Raw genomic sequence first — 16407 nt, forward strand, 5'->3', positions numbered from 1 at the left:
GAGCACATGCAGGAAGACACACCTAGACACACATGTCTAAGAACACAAACATACACACTACTGCACACCTTGGAACACAGAGTTCCTGGAGAAAGGTGTGATTCCTGGTGATTGTCTGCCTAGAAGCCTGTGTCCCCTTTCCCCAGGCACAGACCTGCTCTTGAAGCCTCACTGCTGGCTTTGACCAACGAACTTTCTGCAGTGACCCCAGAGCAGCTGTTGGGGAGGAATCCTTGCTAGGCTGGCTGTCTTGGGTTGGCCTAGCTCTGGTGACCAGAGGGCTGGGGACATACCTGCACTCATTCCCAGGCTCCATGGGGATAGGCAGCAAGAGCCACAGGGGCTGTCGCCAGATCTCAGCCTGGGCGTGTCTTCTTTACCTCACTCCACACCAACAGTACCAATGCTGCCCTTTGCTTCTCCCCTTGATGCTGCCAACTCCCTCCCCTCCACCGCTGGAAACGGCTGCTTAGACCTTCACTTCCAGACCAGCCTGCTGCTGCACCCTTCCCTGTCTCCGACATCCTGCTCTCAGCACCCCATCTTCCCACCATTCCTACCTTTGTCCTACTTGTCTACCCAGGGCCCCATCCCTTTGACATCCGCTCCCTAGGGCCTTTGTCTTCCCACCCCCTCCCTGGCCACCTCTGATCACTAGGACCCAAACTCCCCACTTCCTCTGATTACTTCCTTCCAGTGAGCCCTTATCTCCTCACCCCTACCCAGGTTCTCTGTTTTCTAGGAGCCCTTTCCCCTAGGCTCTATCTACCCCCCTCCCCTGCACAGCCTGCTCCCCACCTTCACACGTGCCCCTCACCCCTCAGCAGCCTCTCACATTGTCAGGGTTTGAGGGTGTTACCCTCTCTCTGTCCCTGGCCCCCAACACCTCCCAACCCTGCCTGGGCACTCTTGAGGGCTGCACCAGCGCATTCACAGGCACTGCCCACAAACGACCCTGGGAACTTTTTCTGGGAACTTTTTCCCGTCATACACGTAGCACCATGGGACTGTGTTCAAAGGAGCCTGTTTTTATCAGGCTCCAGACATAAGGAAAGAATTAAGCTTCTTAGGAGGTATGATTCCAAATCTAAAGAGTCTTGTCTTGGAAGCGTCTCCTTTGAAAAGCTGGGAAAGGCGATGCCGCCCCTCTTTCTTCGGAACCTGTGGTCATTCCTTTATTTGTTCAGGCTGCACGTGGCCACAGGGATCCAGAGATGAACATCTGCTTCTGGTGAGAGGTGGAGCCCTGGTCCAGAGCACAGTCAGTCCACCCACCAACCAAGGCCTGGTACTCACCAACACACATGGTGCAGAACTGCTGTCACCCAGACACCCAGGCCAGTTCCCTCACCCAGGTCTGATGTCTGACTTAAGGCAACAACCATCTAAAGACATTAATAAAAATCCCCCCCCCCCCGTGGTTCCTTAGTCTAAACTGACACATGCTCTGGGCAGTGTGGTAAAATGTCATGGCCTTGGGCTCTGTACTGCCACCATGGGTGTGAATCGCTCCTCTGTCTGGTTTTTGACATTATCCACCCCATAGTGACCGGGCAGCCATCTCCATGATCGGATCAATTGTCACTAAACACAAAAGACCAGCCATGAAAGTACTTCCTTCAGGGGAAAAGATGAAACTCACTGTGTGATAAACTAATTAAAAACCAGGTTGCATGGGCTGGAGAGATGGCTCAGTGGTTAAGAGCATTGGCTGTTCTTTCAGAGGAACTGGGTTCAATTCCCAGCACTCACATGGCAGTCTACTATTAACTCTACCTCCAGGGGATGCAACACCTTCACACAGACATACATGCAGGCAAAACATTAATGCACATAAAATAGATAAATCATTAAAAAAAAAACAGGTTGTAGCACTTACAACAATCTAGGTAAGGGTATTTGGTAGGGGTGGGGTGGGGGTGGCCATAAACTCTTAGCAACACCCCTGCTTCAGCCTCCTAAGTTCAGAAATTACAAATGTGTGCCACCTTGCTCAACTAGCTGTTTTTAATTTCTTGCCACGGCTGAATTTTAGCTTATAAAATCATAGACAAAAGACAAGTAGTCAAGCCAGATACTGTGTGAGGTTCAGGCAACCGCTGGGCTCTTATAACACATACCCTGTGCATGTGTGGGTATGGTGCCAGCTCTATCAAATCATGCCATCTCTCTCTCTCTTTTCTCTCACACACACACATACACATAACACACTCTCTTATAACACATACCCTGTACATGTGTGGGTATGGTGCCAGCTCTATCAAATCATGCCATCTCTCTTTCTCTCTCTCTCTCTCTCTCTCTCTCTCTCTCTCTCTCTCTCTCTCTCTCTCTCTCTCTCTCGTGTGTTCAACTGGACATATCATTATCATAGGGTAGTACTTCTTTTCCCTAGCCCCTTTCCCTCTCCCAGACAGAACCAGGGACCTGACTTTTTCTGCTGCCTTGATTCATTCCTCCTCCTTTGGGCTCCTGTCCCTCTTCCCTTGGATCAGGGGCTTGTTGACTTGTGCCATGGCCAGGAGTACTAGATCCATGGCACCCAGCCGCATAGCACCGTGTGTAGAACTGGGGCTAGTGACCAACCAACTCCTGATTCCAGCACACGGGAAAGGTTGAGGGACTCCAAGGTGGAGAGCAGTGAGAAAAAAGAGGCCAGGCTCCCCACCCCCACCCTCGTCTCTCATTTTTTTCTCTCATTTTTTCCTCATACTGCTATGGCCCTCAGGTGACCTATACCCATGACCATCAAGCCAGACACGGTATCCTCTCTCAGACCAGCCTGTGTGCCAAGCAAGATTTCTGGACCCACAGTGCTTTCATCTCTCACTGACTTCACTGCTGTAAACACCATCCACCATGATATAAACCACTAAATTAAAAACATACCTCACATGTGGAACAAATCCCGACAGCTCTGTGAATGGGCTGTGCCTGCACCCAGCCCTTTCACTGTAAGTCAACAAAGCAAGAACAGAAAACGCCTTCCACCCCCCAACCCCCCACCCCCACCCCTGTCCTGTTTCTCGGGTGTGGCAGCCACTGTGACTGTCTCACCCAGGCCCTCACTGGGTTTCTAAGCTGGCTGCTAAGCTGCCACTACGCTGCTGAGATGCTCATGGTGAGAGGTGCCCATGGGGTGGCAGGTGCCGGTTGTCTTGTGGGAGGTCTGAAGACCATGAGAGAGAATCACTGGTGTCCTGGTGTCCTTTCTGTCTCAATTACTTGGAACTGGAGTCCCTGGACACCGGCAGGAGTAGGAGCTGACAGCAGGTGCTTCTATTCAGAGGAGGACAGGGAGGGTAGCAGGAGGAACTACAGGGAGTTCAAGGCTGCATACACTGGAGCTGGGCCAAGGGTCTTACCTGGTTGGGAAGCTGCACTCCATCACTGTACATAGGAAACAGGGATAGCTGCATATTATAAACAACATGGAAATAAAAGCTCAGAGACAGAAGTAACTTCTGGAGCCCCAGGCAGAGTGAATGAAGAAGAGCCAGGGCATGTTCTGCAGGCTTGGGAGGTTTTTGAGAATGTCTGATAGGCAGAAAGCCTGCCAGCTTGGAGTGAAGGGCACAGAGGCAGGACAAGTCCAGGGTGACTGTTGACTTTTTGCCCTAGTTTCCTGTCTGTAGCTGTGATAAAACACTCGGATCAAAATCAACTTCAGGAGAAAAGGCTTATTTGGCTTGCATTTCCAGCTCACATCCCATTATTGAGGGGGCTTGAATCAGAAGCTAAGGATGAGCACGGCTTGCTGGCTTGCTGGCTTGCTGTCTGGCTGGCTCTCAGGCTCATGGGCAGCTAGATTTCTTATATAGCCCAAGACCACCTCAATAGGTGTGGTGATGCCCACAGCTTGTTGGGCCTTCCCACATCAATCCTTGTCAAAAATAATCTCTTACAGACATGGCCACATACCAATCTGATCAAGGCAATTCTTCAAATGAGGTTCCCTCTTCCCAGATTACTCTAGGTTATGTCATGTTGACAATAAATACTAATCAGGATAGTTTCCAGATTTCACTGGATCAGAATTAAGGGCCACACAATGGCTTTGTGGATGAAGGAAAAAGAAAGGCAGATTCTTAGATGCCATGATATTTCAAGGCTGCTGTACACACAGCTTTCTCAGTTGTCTGAGCAAACATTAATGAGGTATCGGTAAGCCTCTGAAGATGCAATCAAGGTCTGGAATGAGCTGATTCTGAGACAGCTGTTCACTTGGGCCTGGCATCCCCACTGGAGAAAGCAAGCCCTGGAGGTACAGCTGGAGGATCTATGTGGCTGTGAGTGTGGAGGTAGAGGTTGTGGTGAGAAGAGAATGAGGGACTGACAACAGTCTGGTGGCCAGAGAAGTGGCAACTTGGCTTACTGTGACAGAATCTGAATTCTACCACCAACCTGGTTGCACTAGAAGACCTCAGCTGAGCCTAGATGAGGATATAACCCACCAGCACCTACATTACAAATTCCAGCCTTGGGAAAACTGATAGTAAGATTCTGTTGTTTGAGGCCACAAGGTTAGTGGCTCTTTGTTCTGGCACACCCAGAAAATGAATATAGATTTTATTATTAGGAAGTAGATGATGCTGTAGCAAAAACTCTAAGTATGTGGACGTAGCCTGGGGACTCAGAAAAGACAAGACCTCAAGCATGTGATAGAGAAAGCAGTAAGCCTTCCTATACACCAATAAGAAACACGAAAAAGTCAGGGAAAGAAATGCATTCATGATAGTCTCAAAAAAATCTAACAGAGGCATGAAAGACTTCTATGAAATTTTATAGAAATTATTAAACTTCTGAAAAATTTCAAACACCAACAGAAAAAAATTGAAGAAGACACCACAAGGCAGAAAGGCCTCCCATGCTCATGGAATGGCCATCCCACCAAAAGCAGTCTACAGACTCAAGGCAAATCCTATCAAAATGTCATCTTAATTCTTCACAGAAATTCTGGCGGGTGTGGGTGGGCGGGGAATCTTAAAATTCATTAGAAAGCACAAAAGATCTCAGCCAAAGGAATACTGAGAAAACAGTATTGCTGGAGGTATCACCATACCTAATGTCAAGTTATACAGTAGGATCATAGTGACAGAAACAGCATGGTATTGACACAGACACATAGATTAATGAAATAGAGTTGAGGATCCAGATGCAAGGCCATCCAACTACAGCCATCTAATTTTTGATAAAGATGGCAAAAAAAATACACATTGGAGAAAAGACAGTATCTTCAACAAATGGTACTGGGAAACTAAATGTCTACATGTAGAAAGTTGAAGCTAGATCCACAACTCTTACCCTGCACAAAACTCAACTCCATATGGATCATGGGCCTCAATAGAAGACCTGAAACTCTGCAACTTCTGGTGTTAAAAATAAGAAGTGCACTTCAAAATACAGTCATAGGTAAGGACTTTCTGAATAGGACTCTGACCTCTCTGAAAATAAGGCCAATAATAGACAAATAGGATCTCATGAGATTGAGAAGCTTTTGTACAGCAAGGAAACAGTCAATCAAGTGATGAGGCAACCTATAGAAAGAAGAAAACAAAACTCTGCTGACTATATATCCAACAGAATTTTACTATCTAGAATATGCACTGAACAAGAGAAACTATAAACATCAGCCAAACAAATAACCCAATCAAAATGGCCATGGAAGGGCTGGGGAGATGGCTTACCAGTTAAGAGCACTCCAGGTTAGATTCCCAGCACCCACATAATGGGGAAGATCCATCCAACAGCTCCAGTTCCAAGGGATCTAACAGGCTCACACATGGTGCACATAGTCAAATGCATACAAAATATTTATACACTTAAAAGTAAAAAAAAAAAAAAATTGGATACATCTAAAAAAGAATGGGCACAAAATTGAAGTATAAATGGCTAATAAATATTTTTAAAGTGTTTAATATCATTAGCCACTATGGAATTGCAAATTAAAACTACTTTGAGATTCTACCTCATCATATCAAATGGCATCATCAAGAAAACAAATGATGGCCGGGCGTTGGTGGCACACACCTTTAGTCCCAGCACTAGGCGGGAGGCAGAGGCAGGTGGATCTCTGTAATTTCGAGACCAGCCTGGTCTACAAGGTCAGTTCCAGGACAGCCTCCAAAGCCACAGAGAAACCCTGTCTCGAAAACCAAAGAAAAAGAAAACAAACAAATTATGTTGGTGAGGCTGTAGAGAAAAAGAACACATATCCATTACTGGTGGTAGTATAAATTGGTGAAAAAACGTAGAAAACAGTGACCAGCGTATATGCTTCTCAAAAGTTGAAAACATAACTAGTACATAATCCAGCTACACCACTCTTGGGCATACACCCAAAGGACTCTCTATTCACAAGAGCTAGGAAATGGACTCAACCTAGATGACTATCAACTGATGAATGGCTAATGAAACTGTGAAATGCATACACAAGGGAATTTTATTTAGCTTTAAAGAAAAATGAAATTTGCAGAAAAATGGACCGAACTGGAAAATAATATATAAAGTAAGACAGCCCATGCCTGGGGGGTGGGGTACTCCATAGGCTGACCTCATATGTGGTTCCTAGCTTCAAAGCGACCATGAAAGGCAGGAAGGGAAGGGCCTTGATCTGGGAAGGAAACAGAATACATGTAATATTAAAGTGGAAGGAATGGCAGGTTTAAGTTTAAGCAGCAATGAGGACAGAGACAAGACTAACCAAAACTAAGGATGTGCGGAAAAGCTTTATGGAAACCTACTACTTTGTAAGCTAGCAATAAAAATATAATTAAAAGAAAGAACTTTCAAGAAAAGTATTCTGTATGAATGGGCAATGCTACATGGGACAAAAATCTCATTGACAGCCACGGGATACCAACCCCTCTTACTTACTGGCCAGGGAGGACTCAGTGGCCCCCAAAATGCCACAAGCTATCCCAAATGCTCTTGATTTGTGGTGACTGCTCCTTTAATTGTCAAATTGACACAGCCTAGGATCACCTTTCGGAAAGAGTCTCAATGAAGGACTGCCTACATCAGGCTGCCTTGTGAGTATGCCTGTGAGGGTAAGGTGGGCAGACCTACCCTGAACACCAGCAGCACCATTTCATTGGTGGGGCCCTGGGCTGTTTCGGAGCATGGAGAGCTAGCTGAGCAATAAGCATAAACCCTCTCATTTCTCTCTGCTCGCCTGTGGATGTGATGTGACTAGCTGCTTCAAGCTCCTGCCAGTGTGGATTCCTTGAAGTGATGGACTCTGACCTGGGACTGTGAGCTTAAAACAAACCTCTTCTCCCATAAGTTGCTTTTTGCCAGGGCATTTTATCACAACAGAAAGGAAATTAGGACAGCTGCCCATCATAACTAGATGATAAGACTCTATTGCTAGAAACACCACACACTTTGGTTGAAGGACATAGACAAATAAATCTGGAACTGATCAGAAAAATTCTTCCTTGATAGCTAGTTTTCATAGTGCCAGAAGGCTCTTGGGCTATTGAAGGTAAAAAAGTTGTAATCTGTAACATGGGTGCTGGGAATCAAACCCAGGTCCCCTGCAAGAACAGCAGTGTTCTTAACAACTGACCCACTTTTCTAGCCCCTCTGCCTTGTTTTTAATCAACACAGTAACTGTACCTACTTGTAGGGTACAGTGGGATACCCTGGCATGTGTCCACAGTGGGTAACTGTCAGATCATATCCCTAGGCACCCATCAGTTCTCAGTAGGTGAGAACTTTCTTCCAGATGCTCTGAAATATGCCCATTGCTCACTCTAATTCCTCTAATAAATAGAATACCAGAGCGCACTGCTTGTCTGACTTTAATTCTGTACCCACTTCCCTGCCCATCTCTCTTACACCCTACCTCTAGTAATTAATATTCTATTCTTTGCTTCTATGAAATGAGCTTTTCTGGCTTCCACAAGAGTGAAGTCTTTTGGCATGAATGGATAAAGAAATTGTATCTGCTGCCAGGTGTAGGGCAACACTCAACACAGAGGCAAGAAAAGCTCAGTGAGAATCCAGCTAGGGATACACAGTGAAACCTAGTCTCAAAAAGCCAAGGGCTAAGGATGAATCTCTGGGAAGTGCTTGCCTAATGCATACAAGTCTTAGCACTAACAGAAACACACACCGTAAACTATAGATACACATCAATACTCAGTGGTAAAAAGAATGAAGTCTCATCATTTACAACAACATGGATAAATCCGGAGGACACGTTGCTTTATGAAATGAGCCAGTCACAGAAAGACAAGCGCTGGATGCTCAAGGTCCCACAGGAGCACTGAGTGGAAGGAGAGGGAGAGCAGATGGAGGAAGGATGGATGATGGGAACTGAAGTACAGGTAGGCAGGAGGAGAACACCCAGTGCTCCAGGCATGTCAGGGAGACTACAGTGCCCAGCCATTCAGTATGTTCATAAACACGTGAAGGGAGAACACAGAGCCTCCGACATGCAGAAGCGACAAACTGCTCGAGGTGGAAAAGGTGCCTGCCTGATCTGATCACTGCACAATGCAGAAAGACATCTCCATGTATTAGTGACCTTGTAACCACTAAATAAATACATGGTGGGGGCCAGGTGATATGACACATACTGATAATCCTAGCATTTGGAAGGCTGAGGCAGGAGGAATGCTGTAAGTCTGAGGCCAGCTTTGATTAGAGTGAGAACCTGTCTCAAAAACAAAACAAAACACAACCCACAGGACCACCCCCCCAATGCACAAATAAACAAGCCCATGAGTGAGTCCTAGTGGCCCTTCATAAAGGGGCTTGTGGAAGGAGCTCCTAGCAGTAAAGTGAGAGCCTACACTGAAAACACACAAGATTAAGCAAAGGAAAAATAGCAAGACAACTTGGGCCACCTCTGAAACAGGCACCTAGCCACATTTCTGAATAGCCCGGGTCAGAACATTGGGGAACTGGCACTGTTTCTGTTTCAGGGAGAAACTGAGGCATTGTGCTGGGGATGGGCTGCACTTGTGACTTCAGTCAGTCACCACACATGGCAAGAAAAGGTTGTCTGCCAGGGCAAGGTCAGTAGAATGACTGGTCTTGGTCATCAGCTTTCTAGATTAGAGATGTCTAGGAGTGGTAAGACATGCCTGTATGTCTGGGAGAGGGGGTGTGCTTCCAGAGGGACAGTGACTAGGGAAAGGGGCTGCCCTGACTGTGGGCAGCCTAAATGAGTGGTGGAGGAAGCAGTGTGTGCCCAGTATGCAGGCCTTCTCTCTCAGAGAGTGCGAGGCTGCCACTATCCTCCGCTGACACCAGCCTCCATTATCTTTGACCTTTTAATTCAGAACCAATACCAGTGACTCCAGGAGCTTCCAGGCCTTCAGCACTGGGGCTGCTGAGGGGTCCAGATTCTTGGCCTGTGAAGTTACAATGTTCTCTGTCTCTCCAGTGCGCATATGGCTATTGCTGGACCCAGCCCCTATGATGTAAACAATCCAATAAACACTCTTTTATAATATACACATTGAGGCTACTAGTTTTGTTTTGTTTTTGTTTTTTTTTTTTTGTTTTTCTTCTACAGAACTCTAATAACCACGATAAGGTGGAAGGGGCTACTACAGCAGCTTAAGGGGAACCAATGACGGCAGCAAGTAAATGGCAGAGTTAGACCAAGTATTCATACCTCCCTTAGAATGATTGACAGTCTTTACTGTTCAGCAAAAACAGGGAAAAGGTGACAATATGATGTGATTTGTGCAAGGTAACCTGGGTCATGGCCCCCCCAATGGCAGCACAAAGCTGGGGTCTCAGTGAGGACAGGAAGCATGGCTATGCTGTGGTGGCCATCCTTACTTGAACTGGACTTGGCCCACATGCAAAGGGCACCCAGAAAACACATCACATTCATGTGGCTCCTCTTGGTGGCCCATCCTAGGAAGGCACAGTTCCCAGGCAGGGTCTTATAGTCCACAGCACCAAGAATGGCTTCCCAGGTTCCAGTGCAAAGGACACAGGGCTAACGACAGCAGAATCAGGAGAGCCATGCCAGGGTGGCTGTTCTGAAGCTGGCCCCACTACATCAGCTTTCTCATACGCCGATTATGCTTGTCCACAGTCAGGGTTGCCTGGTCCACTGCTACGGTGATGCCATCCAGAGCCTCATCCTGGCGCTCAAGCTCTGCCTCAGTGTCCAGTGCCAGTCCCTTCAGCTTGCTCAGGATCTGGGAGAAGCCAAATAACAAGCATTAACTGCTTCCATCCTTATCACAATAACAAAAGCCTGATGTAACCAAAGGGATACAGTTTTCTGAGTTAGGAGGACACAGCCTACAGAGTTGGTGCCTGGACTTGGTCTCAGCACTAGGCTTGATCCTGTGGTCCCAGGATGCAGCTGCCCACCACCAGGAAGTGTACATGACCATCCCCAGAAGGTGTTGAGTGAAACCATTGTGGATTGGGCTAACAGAATCACTAGGTTACATGGCTCATGCTGTTAGACAGATATTGGAATGAACCTTGAGCTTAGTACAGCAGTGTGTTTGCCATGCTGCAGCAGCTGTGCACATCTGTGCTCACAACTCTCATACCAGCAAGGGATCCAAGTATTCAGACCTGTGTAAGTCACTAGATGTTGGTGATGTTGAAGTCCCCTCACAAGGCTCCTCTTAAAATGCATCCTCATCATTAAGTGACAAATGCCTATAATTTAATAGGCTATATGACACAAGGCTGCTTCAAAAACCCAAGGCTAGCCATACTTACCTCAGGCGGTGGTGCATGGCACACCGAGGGTCTGAGAACAAGTATGTGTATTCACAGGTCACTAAAGAAAGTAACAGACCACTGTAGGCAAGACAGGTTGGGGAGGCCCATCTCTCCTTAGCTTCCCACACTCACATCTGTGATGCACGTCATACTTTCAGGCAGTTTTATTGCAGTTCTGAGCTTTTCATACTAACTACATTCTCATGAAGCTGGGTTAAGCAGCTAATATTTCCAAGCTGACAGCAAAAGGGAAAACATACTAAAAGAAAACAGCGCCCACCACTTGTGACGACTGTGAACACCTTCTTCCTGGGAAAGCTTCATCACAGTGGGCCAAGGATGAGGAACTGAGGAACAAACCTGAGTCAGCAGGATATCCTGGTCACAATCACTGTCTCCCACAGCTGCTTATGGCAGGGATGGGCTGAGTGGGGACTTCAGAGGCCCCCAAAGCCTATCTAATGACTCTATTATATCCTAAGACCTTCCCTGACCCGTACCTGATGACGCACATCTAAGTGTCCTATGAGGGTCTGGCAGAGCTACCATACACCCACACACCTCAGGTGGCCCAAACTGTTCTATCAGCACCTAGCTTGTGCCCCAGGTCATACACTTTGTTCTGGTTTACGAAGGCATGCTTGCTCATAGGCTGGCATTTCCACCAGCTTGGGGACCTGGCCAAGAGTTGTGCATTTAACTAGCAACACACATGACAAGCAGGGGGAGACAGGATAGTAAGGCCTAAGTTCTTTCCCAACAGCTAGAGTCACATAAGCTGTCCACACGATAAAATGCAAACTACAAAGGCCTGTGCTGGGGACACCTATGGGCCTTAGGAGCTCCTCTAAACATAGGCTACTCCAAAGCATGCAGAGAGATAGCAACAAAAGTGAGACATCCCATGTCTCCCCATGAACACTGCCATCACAAGTCAGAGCATGCTGCCTGCAGTTCTAGATATGTTCTCCCAGAAGCTGGCTAGAGCTCTGGAAAACATACAGTGGGGCCAGTGAGCCCTGGAGATGGGCAATGACATCATACAGTAGGTCTTTTCCATCTCCTATACTTGTGACCTCACATAGTGGACACCAGACCACAAAGTAAAACAAGGAAATGAGTCCCCTAACACCCTGTCCCACCCCTCTCCCTGGTCAATACTCCTCTCTCACCTGCCTTGGTGCCACCTACTTGCCTGTCACTTATGTCATCTGACAAGACTTCCCAGCTTCCCACAGTCAGGCCATGCTTCTCTATAGGCTCTTGGCTTGTGCACACATGGGTCCCATAAAAGCATCGTGTCTTTCCAGAGGGTGTAAATATGCTGTGATGTGCTGATAATGCAATTCTCAGCCAGCACCCTTGTCCTGAAGGTACATGTGCCATGGTCTGAAAGAAATGGTTTAGACTATGACTTCATTGCAAGTAGGAGCCCAGTCCCGCCAGAACTCTGGGTGCCACAGCTCCCAAGCAGGCTTGTGTGGGTCTGCAGCCCCTCGGCCACTGGCTCACTTAGTAGATACAGTTGTTTGTCTTGTTTGTGTCGAAGAAGAATGGTGCTTGTGGGGAAGAAGAGAACTGAAGAGGAAAATGAAAGCTGTCTGTGGCTCATATCATTATCTATCACATTAGCCTGACAAGTTGGCATCCCTTCCTCCCAAATCCCAAATCTGAGATTCTCTGAGCTGAGCTCACGGGACAGGCCACATCAAAATGCAGGCACACTAATCATGCATGGAGGGACACATCCGCAATCCTATCTCAAAACTGCAAAAATAAAACAAAACCTCCAATATGCAGGTACACTCTAACTACTGTCTGAGATCATCTTTAAGTATGTGACAAAGGTGTACACCAACAAGTGAATTTCATGTTTAGACTGGGTCCCAGCCTGAGGCTATATGATGTCTGAAAAATACTTCAAAGTCCTAAATAATCCAAAACCAGTATGGTCCTGAGTGCTTCAGCAAAGGGATGTTCAGCCCATGTGAGCTGGATTTTACTACTACATCCACATGCTTGCATGAAAACTAAAAATACATGACTGAAGTACACTTCCAGTTTTGCTTCCTGTCATTGGCTTTTTCACTCTCTGGTTATCCTAAACAAAAGCTTGAGCTATGCACCCCCCCTCCCGCCGCCCTCACCCCCCCCAGCCCCAAGCAACTCACAGAACCTAATTTTAGGAGCGATTTTTTTTTTTAATCTCAAACTCTCTTTAAATAAGGTCCAGAAAGGCTGGATCCAGACTGAGCCAGCTTACAAGAGACATAACCACTAGCTTGATATTAACTGTCACAGGGGGATGACTCAGTCACAGCACCAAGGCACTGTGAGAAATCACATGTCCCTGAAAACAAAGCATGGATCTCATCTGGGCCTGGGGGAGGCACTGTCCCATCATGGATGCTGAGCTTCAGAACCTAGCAGCATACACAGCCTGGAGTGGCCGTAAAGCTGCAGTGCAGTACGGAACAATACATTCTTCAATGACCACACACTGAGGATTGAAACGTGAATGCATCCAAAATATACTTCAAAAAGTAAATGAAGGAAAGTAATGATTGGTTAAGTATAAGATACACAATACAGAAGTCCTGTACATCAGTGTGAATGTTAGGCTTAACAAACATCTCAGCCAGGACAAACATGAATGCTAGCTACATGAAATAGGATCAAGGAGCCACAGGACCTTGTGCCCACAAAGACCACCTCTATGACAGAGTCTGTGAGACTTAACATTTCCACTGTCATCTTCCTGAAAAGCTAAGTCAATTGCCTCTTCCTTGTGCACAGTGAAACTGTAGCAAAAGAAAGACTATGTGTGGGCTGAGGAAAAAGCTCAGCCCCCCCGAATTACATAAACCGGGTGTGGTGGTGTCTGCCTATAATCTCAGCACTTGGGAGGTGGAAGTCGGAAGACTAGAAATTCAAGATCATTTTCATTAGGCCAGCCTAAACTACATGAGACTGTCTCAAAAAGAAAAAAGAAAAAGAAAAGAAAAGAAAAAAGAAAGGCAAGACTGTGTATTCTGTGGCCTTTGCTTAACATTCAAAGAATATTCACATATAACAATCTGTGGCCCAAACAGCCGATTGCCTATCCAAGTTTCAGTATTTTATTGTACAAATACTCAAAATAAAGGCTGGTTGCTATTTAACCTTTGATTTGGAAAAAGTCTCACCATTTTTTTTTTAAGTCTTAAAAATAGAACTCATTCCAAATAGCCTGCTAAGACCCCTTGGCCTGTCTGCCAAAATGCACTCGGAATTAATTAATCCTACCCATACTGAAAAGACATCCAACAGCTACTAGGTCTGCAGACAAAGAAAATCACAGATCTAACCTTCCAAGCATTAATACCTCTACAATATTGGTAGCCTTTTTTCTTTAAGAGAGGGATTGAAGTAATTAAATAGCACCACGCACATTCCATATAACAGGGGATGGAAAGAATGGAGCTCATGAAGTCTGGCCAAACCTTAAAAACAGTTGTTCCCTCTGTGGCCCAGCATGACAAGCTGTCTAGTCATCAGCGCATAATGTTGCCAGCCTCTGACATACCCAGGGGCCCCTTGATGAGCCCTCTCTGGCTGTGAGTCAAAGACCAAGCTCAAAGGGATGTTCCCACAAACCCCTGATATGCAAAAAAAACAGCACAGTAACCATGCAGCTTCACCTGTGCAGACTACCTAACTGAAAATGTTCAACCCATGCTGGCCAGGCAAGGTAGGTAAACACGTGCAGGCATGTGTCCAGGAAGGTCTAGGAAACGTGGGGGGGGGGGAGGGTTCTCTCAGTGAAGGCATGGATGCAACATAACAGTCAGCAGCAAATGCCACTGTCCTTGAGTCACATCAGCTCCTCTCAGTGTCTGTGGCAGGAGAAGGGAATAGTTCAGGTGACTCAGGCAGGAACCAGGACGAAAGTAGAGAGGGACATATAAGATCAGGGAAAGAAGCAGACATTAACCCCCCCCCCACACACACACACAAATGCCACTTTGCAATGGGCCATTCTCAGGGAATCCTTGAAGAGGGCTCGCTGACCATGCTGGTGCACAAAGCTGCCTGGACTTGAGACAAGCACACCAACAGCCCCAGGTGGCAGCAATGTCATACCAGGCACACCAGAAGAGCAAACAGAGAGAGACCTCAGTCTCCTTGCCATTTCTACAAGGTCCATAAGGAAGCACATTATAGAACCTGAGCTGATTGAGGGAGGCAGTTTAGATGCACTGATTACATAGATGCCCCCCCACCCCCACTCTGGTGATGTAGGACTGTGTTGTCAGGAGCCTAGCTTTGGACACACTCCATGTGCCCATGTTTTGCAGTACACTGGTTGCTATCTTCGCATAGACTCTCAGAAAAGATGATCCTGTCATATGACCCCAGGATCTGGGGCATGAATATGAGCACCTACAGTTAGTATGAGCTAGGCTGTCTGCTCTCAACTCTTCTTACACTGACTCACCCAGAAACTGTGAATTTTCCTATAGTGAAAAATTAGCAACCATTTAAGAACAGAGCTGGGATAAATCAAGCTGTCTGCAACTCTGAACAGTTCTTCCAGTTGAGCCATTAACATGCTGTGGAGAAGGTAAAGAGGGGAAAGTTGGCTTTCCCAACAGTGAAGCCCTAGGGGCTGCAGGAGCATGCTCTGCTGCAATCCATCACACGCAAAGCTCACAGACCACCCTAGTCTCACGTCCCAGTGGCTGCATTCCTAGGGGCTCCTGGTGGTCTGGGGCTGGCAGGGAGAGTGGGTATGAGGCTCTGGTCTCATGGTCTCCCCCATACCATGGTGTGCATGGGCTTGCTTGTGCCACTTCTGAGGTGACGTAGAGACAGCAGAGTAGCTGAGCTCAGGTCTTCAGGGGTCTGTGGGCCTTGAACTGCTTCTGGTGGCTGGCTGCCAGTGACAAATAGCTGTTCTCACTTGAGGGCCAGCCATGATGCTTGAGTACACAGGCTCAAGGTTGGCCCAGACTACTGTTACACAACTTAGTCATAGGTGATGTCCAAGTGAGTCAAATGTTTGCAGAAAGATGAATCTTCACTACACAAAACAGGAGACACAGGGAAGATGTACCGAGGTATGGCTCCCCAGATTCTCAGCAATGTCAGTGCCCCGCACAGCTTCACAAGGTACCACCTGTTCCTAACCAAACCTTCAGGTACAACCCTGCTGGATGACAGGGGGCAGTGACTATCATAATACTCGACTACACCTCCCCATCTCATCATGTGCTGCCTTCATGCTGCACATGGACAGACACTCCCTAATCTAGTTCATCTCTTATTCATTTGACATGATTCAATGGCACTGAAACCCAACATATGCATCCCAGCCAAGACCAAGCCATTCCATACTTGCTACCTACTATGACAAGTTAATTAAAAGGGTGCAATGTTGAAGAGTCTGTCTAGAGAGACCACGTAAGGAAATGCAGGGTTTCAGTGAACTACAACCAACATTCCACCTAACACCCCAGCCTAAGAACATGGGAAAGGCCAAGTGCAGCCTCACTGTACTAACAGCACCCTTTTAACACTAAGAGTCTGCAGACCTCTCCCCACCAGCAAGCAGTCAGTTCCTCAGCAGTGTGTCCTCTAATTCAGTTCAGCTCTGACATCTACTGCCTGGAGAGTGTCAGATCCCAGGTTGGGGGCTCTGTCCCTACTATGTCC

At 46.9% G+C, this 16407-nt stretch overlaps 1 protein-coding gene across 4 annotated transcripts in view; it reads right to left on the reverse strand.

Moving 5' to 3' along the window:
* Positions 1-9622: 9622 nt before the first annotated feature.
* Positions 9623-16407, reverse strand: part of Snap47 (synaptosome associated protein 47) — a 49559-nt gene continuing 42774 nt past the window's right edge. For 2 of the 4 annotated variants that reach the window (XM_027427340.1, XM_027427341.2), the window contains exons 5-6: positions 11905-12102; positions 9623-10169 (exon numbers count right to left, since the gene is read on the reverse strand). In XM_027427340.1, the coding sequence (XP_027283141.1) occupies positions 10023-10169; positions 11905-12102 (345 nt within the window). In that variant the 3' untranslated portion in view covers positions 9623-10022. The remainder of the gene's footprint in view (positions 10170-11904; positions 12103-16407) is intronic. The other 2 variants (XM_027427342.2, XM_027427343.2) reach the window with 2 other exon arrangements.

This window comes from Cricetulus griseus, chromosome 7, assembly GCF_003668045.3.
Source record: "Cricetulus griseus strain 17A/GY chromosome 7, alternate assembly CriGri-PICRH-1.0, whole genome shotgun sequence".
In the NCBI taxonomy this organism is placed as follows: Eukaryota; Metazoa; Chordata; class Mammalia; order Rodentia; family Cricetidae; genus Cricetulus; species Cricetulus griseus.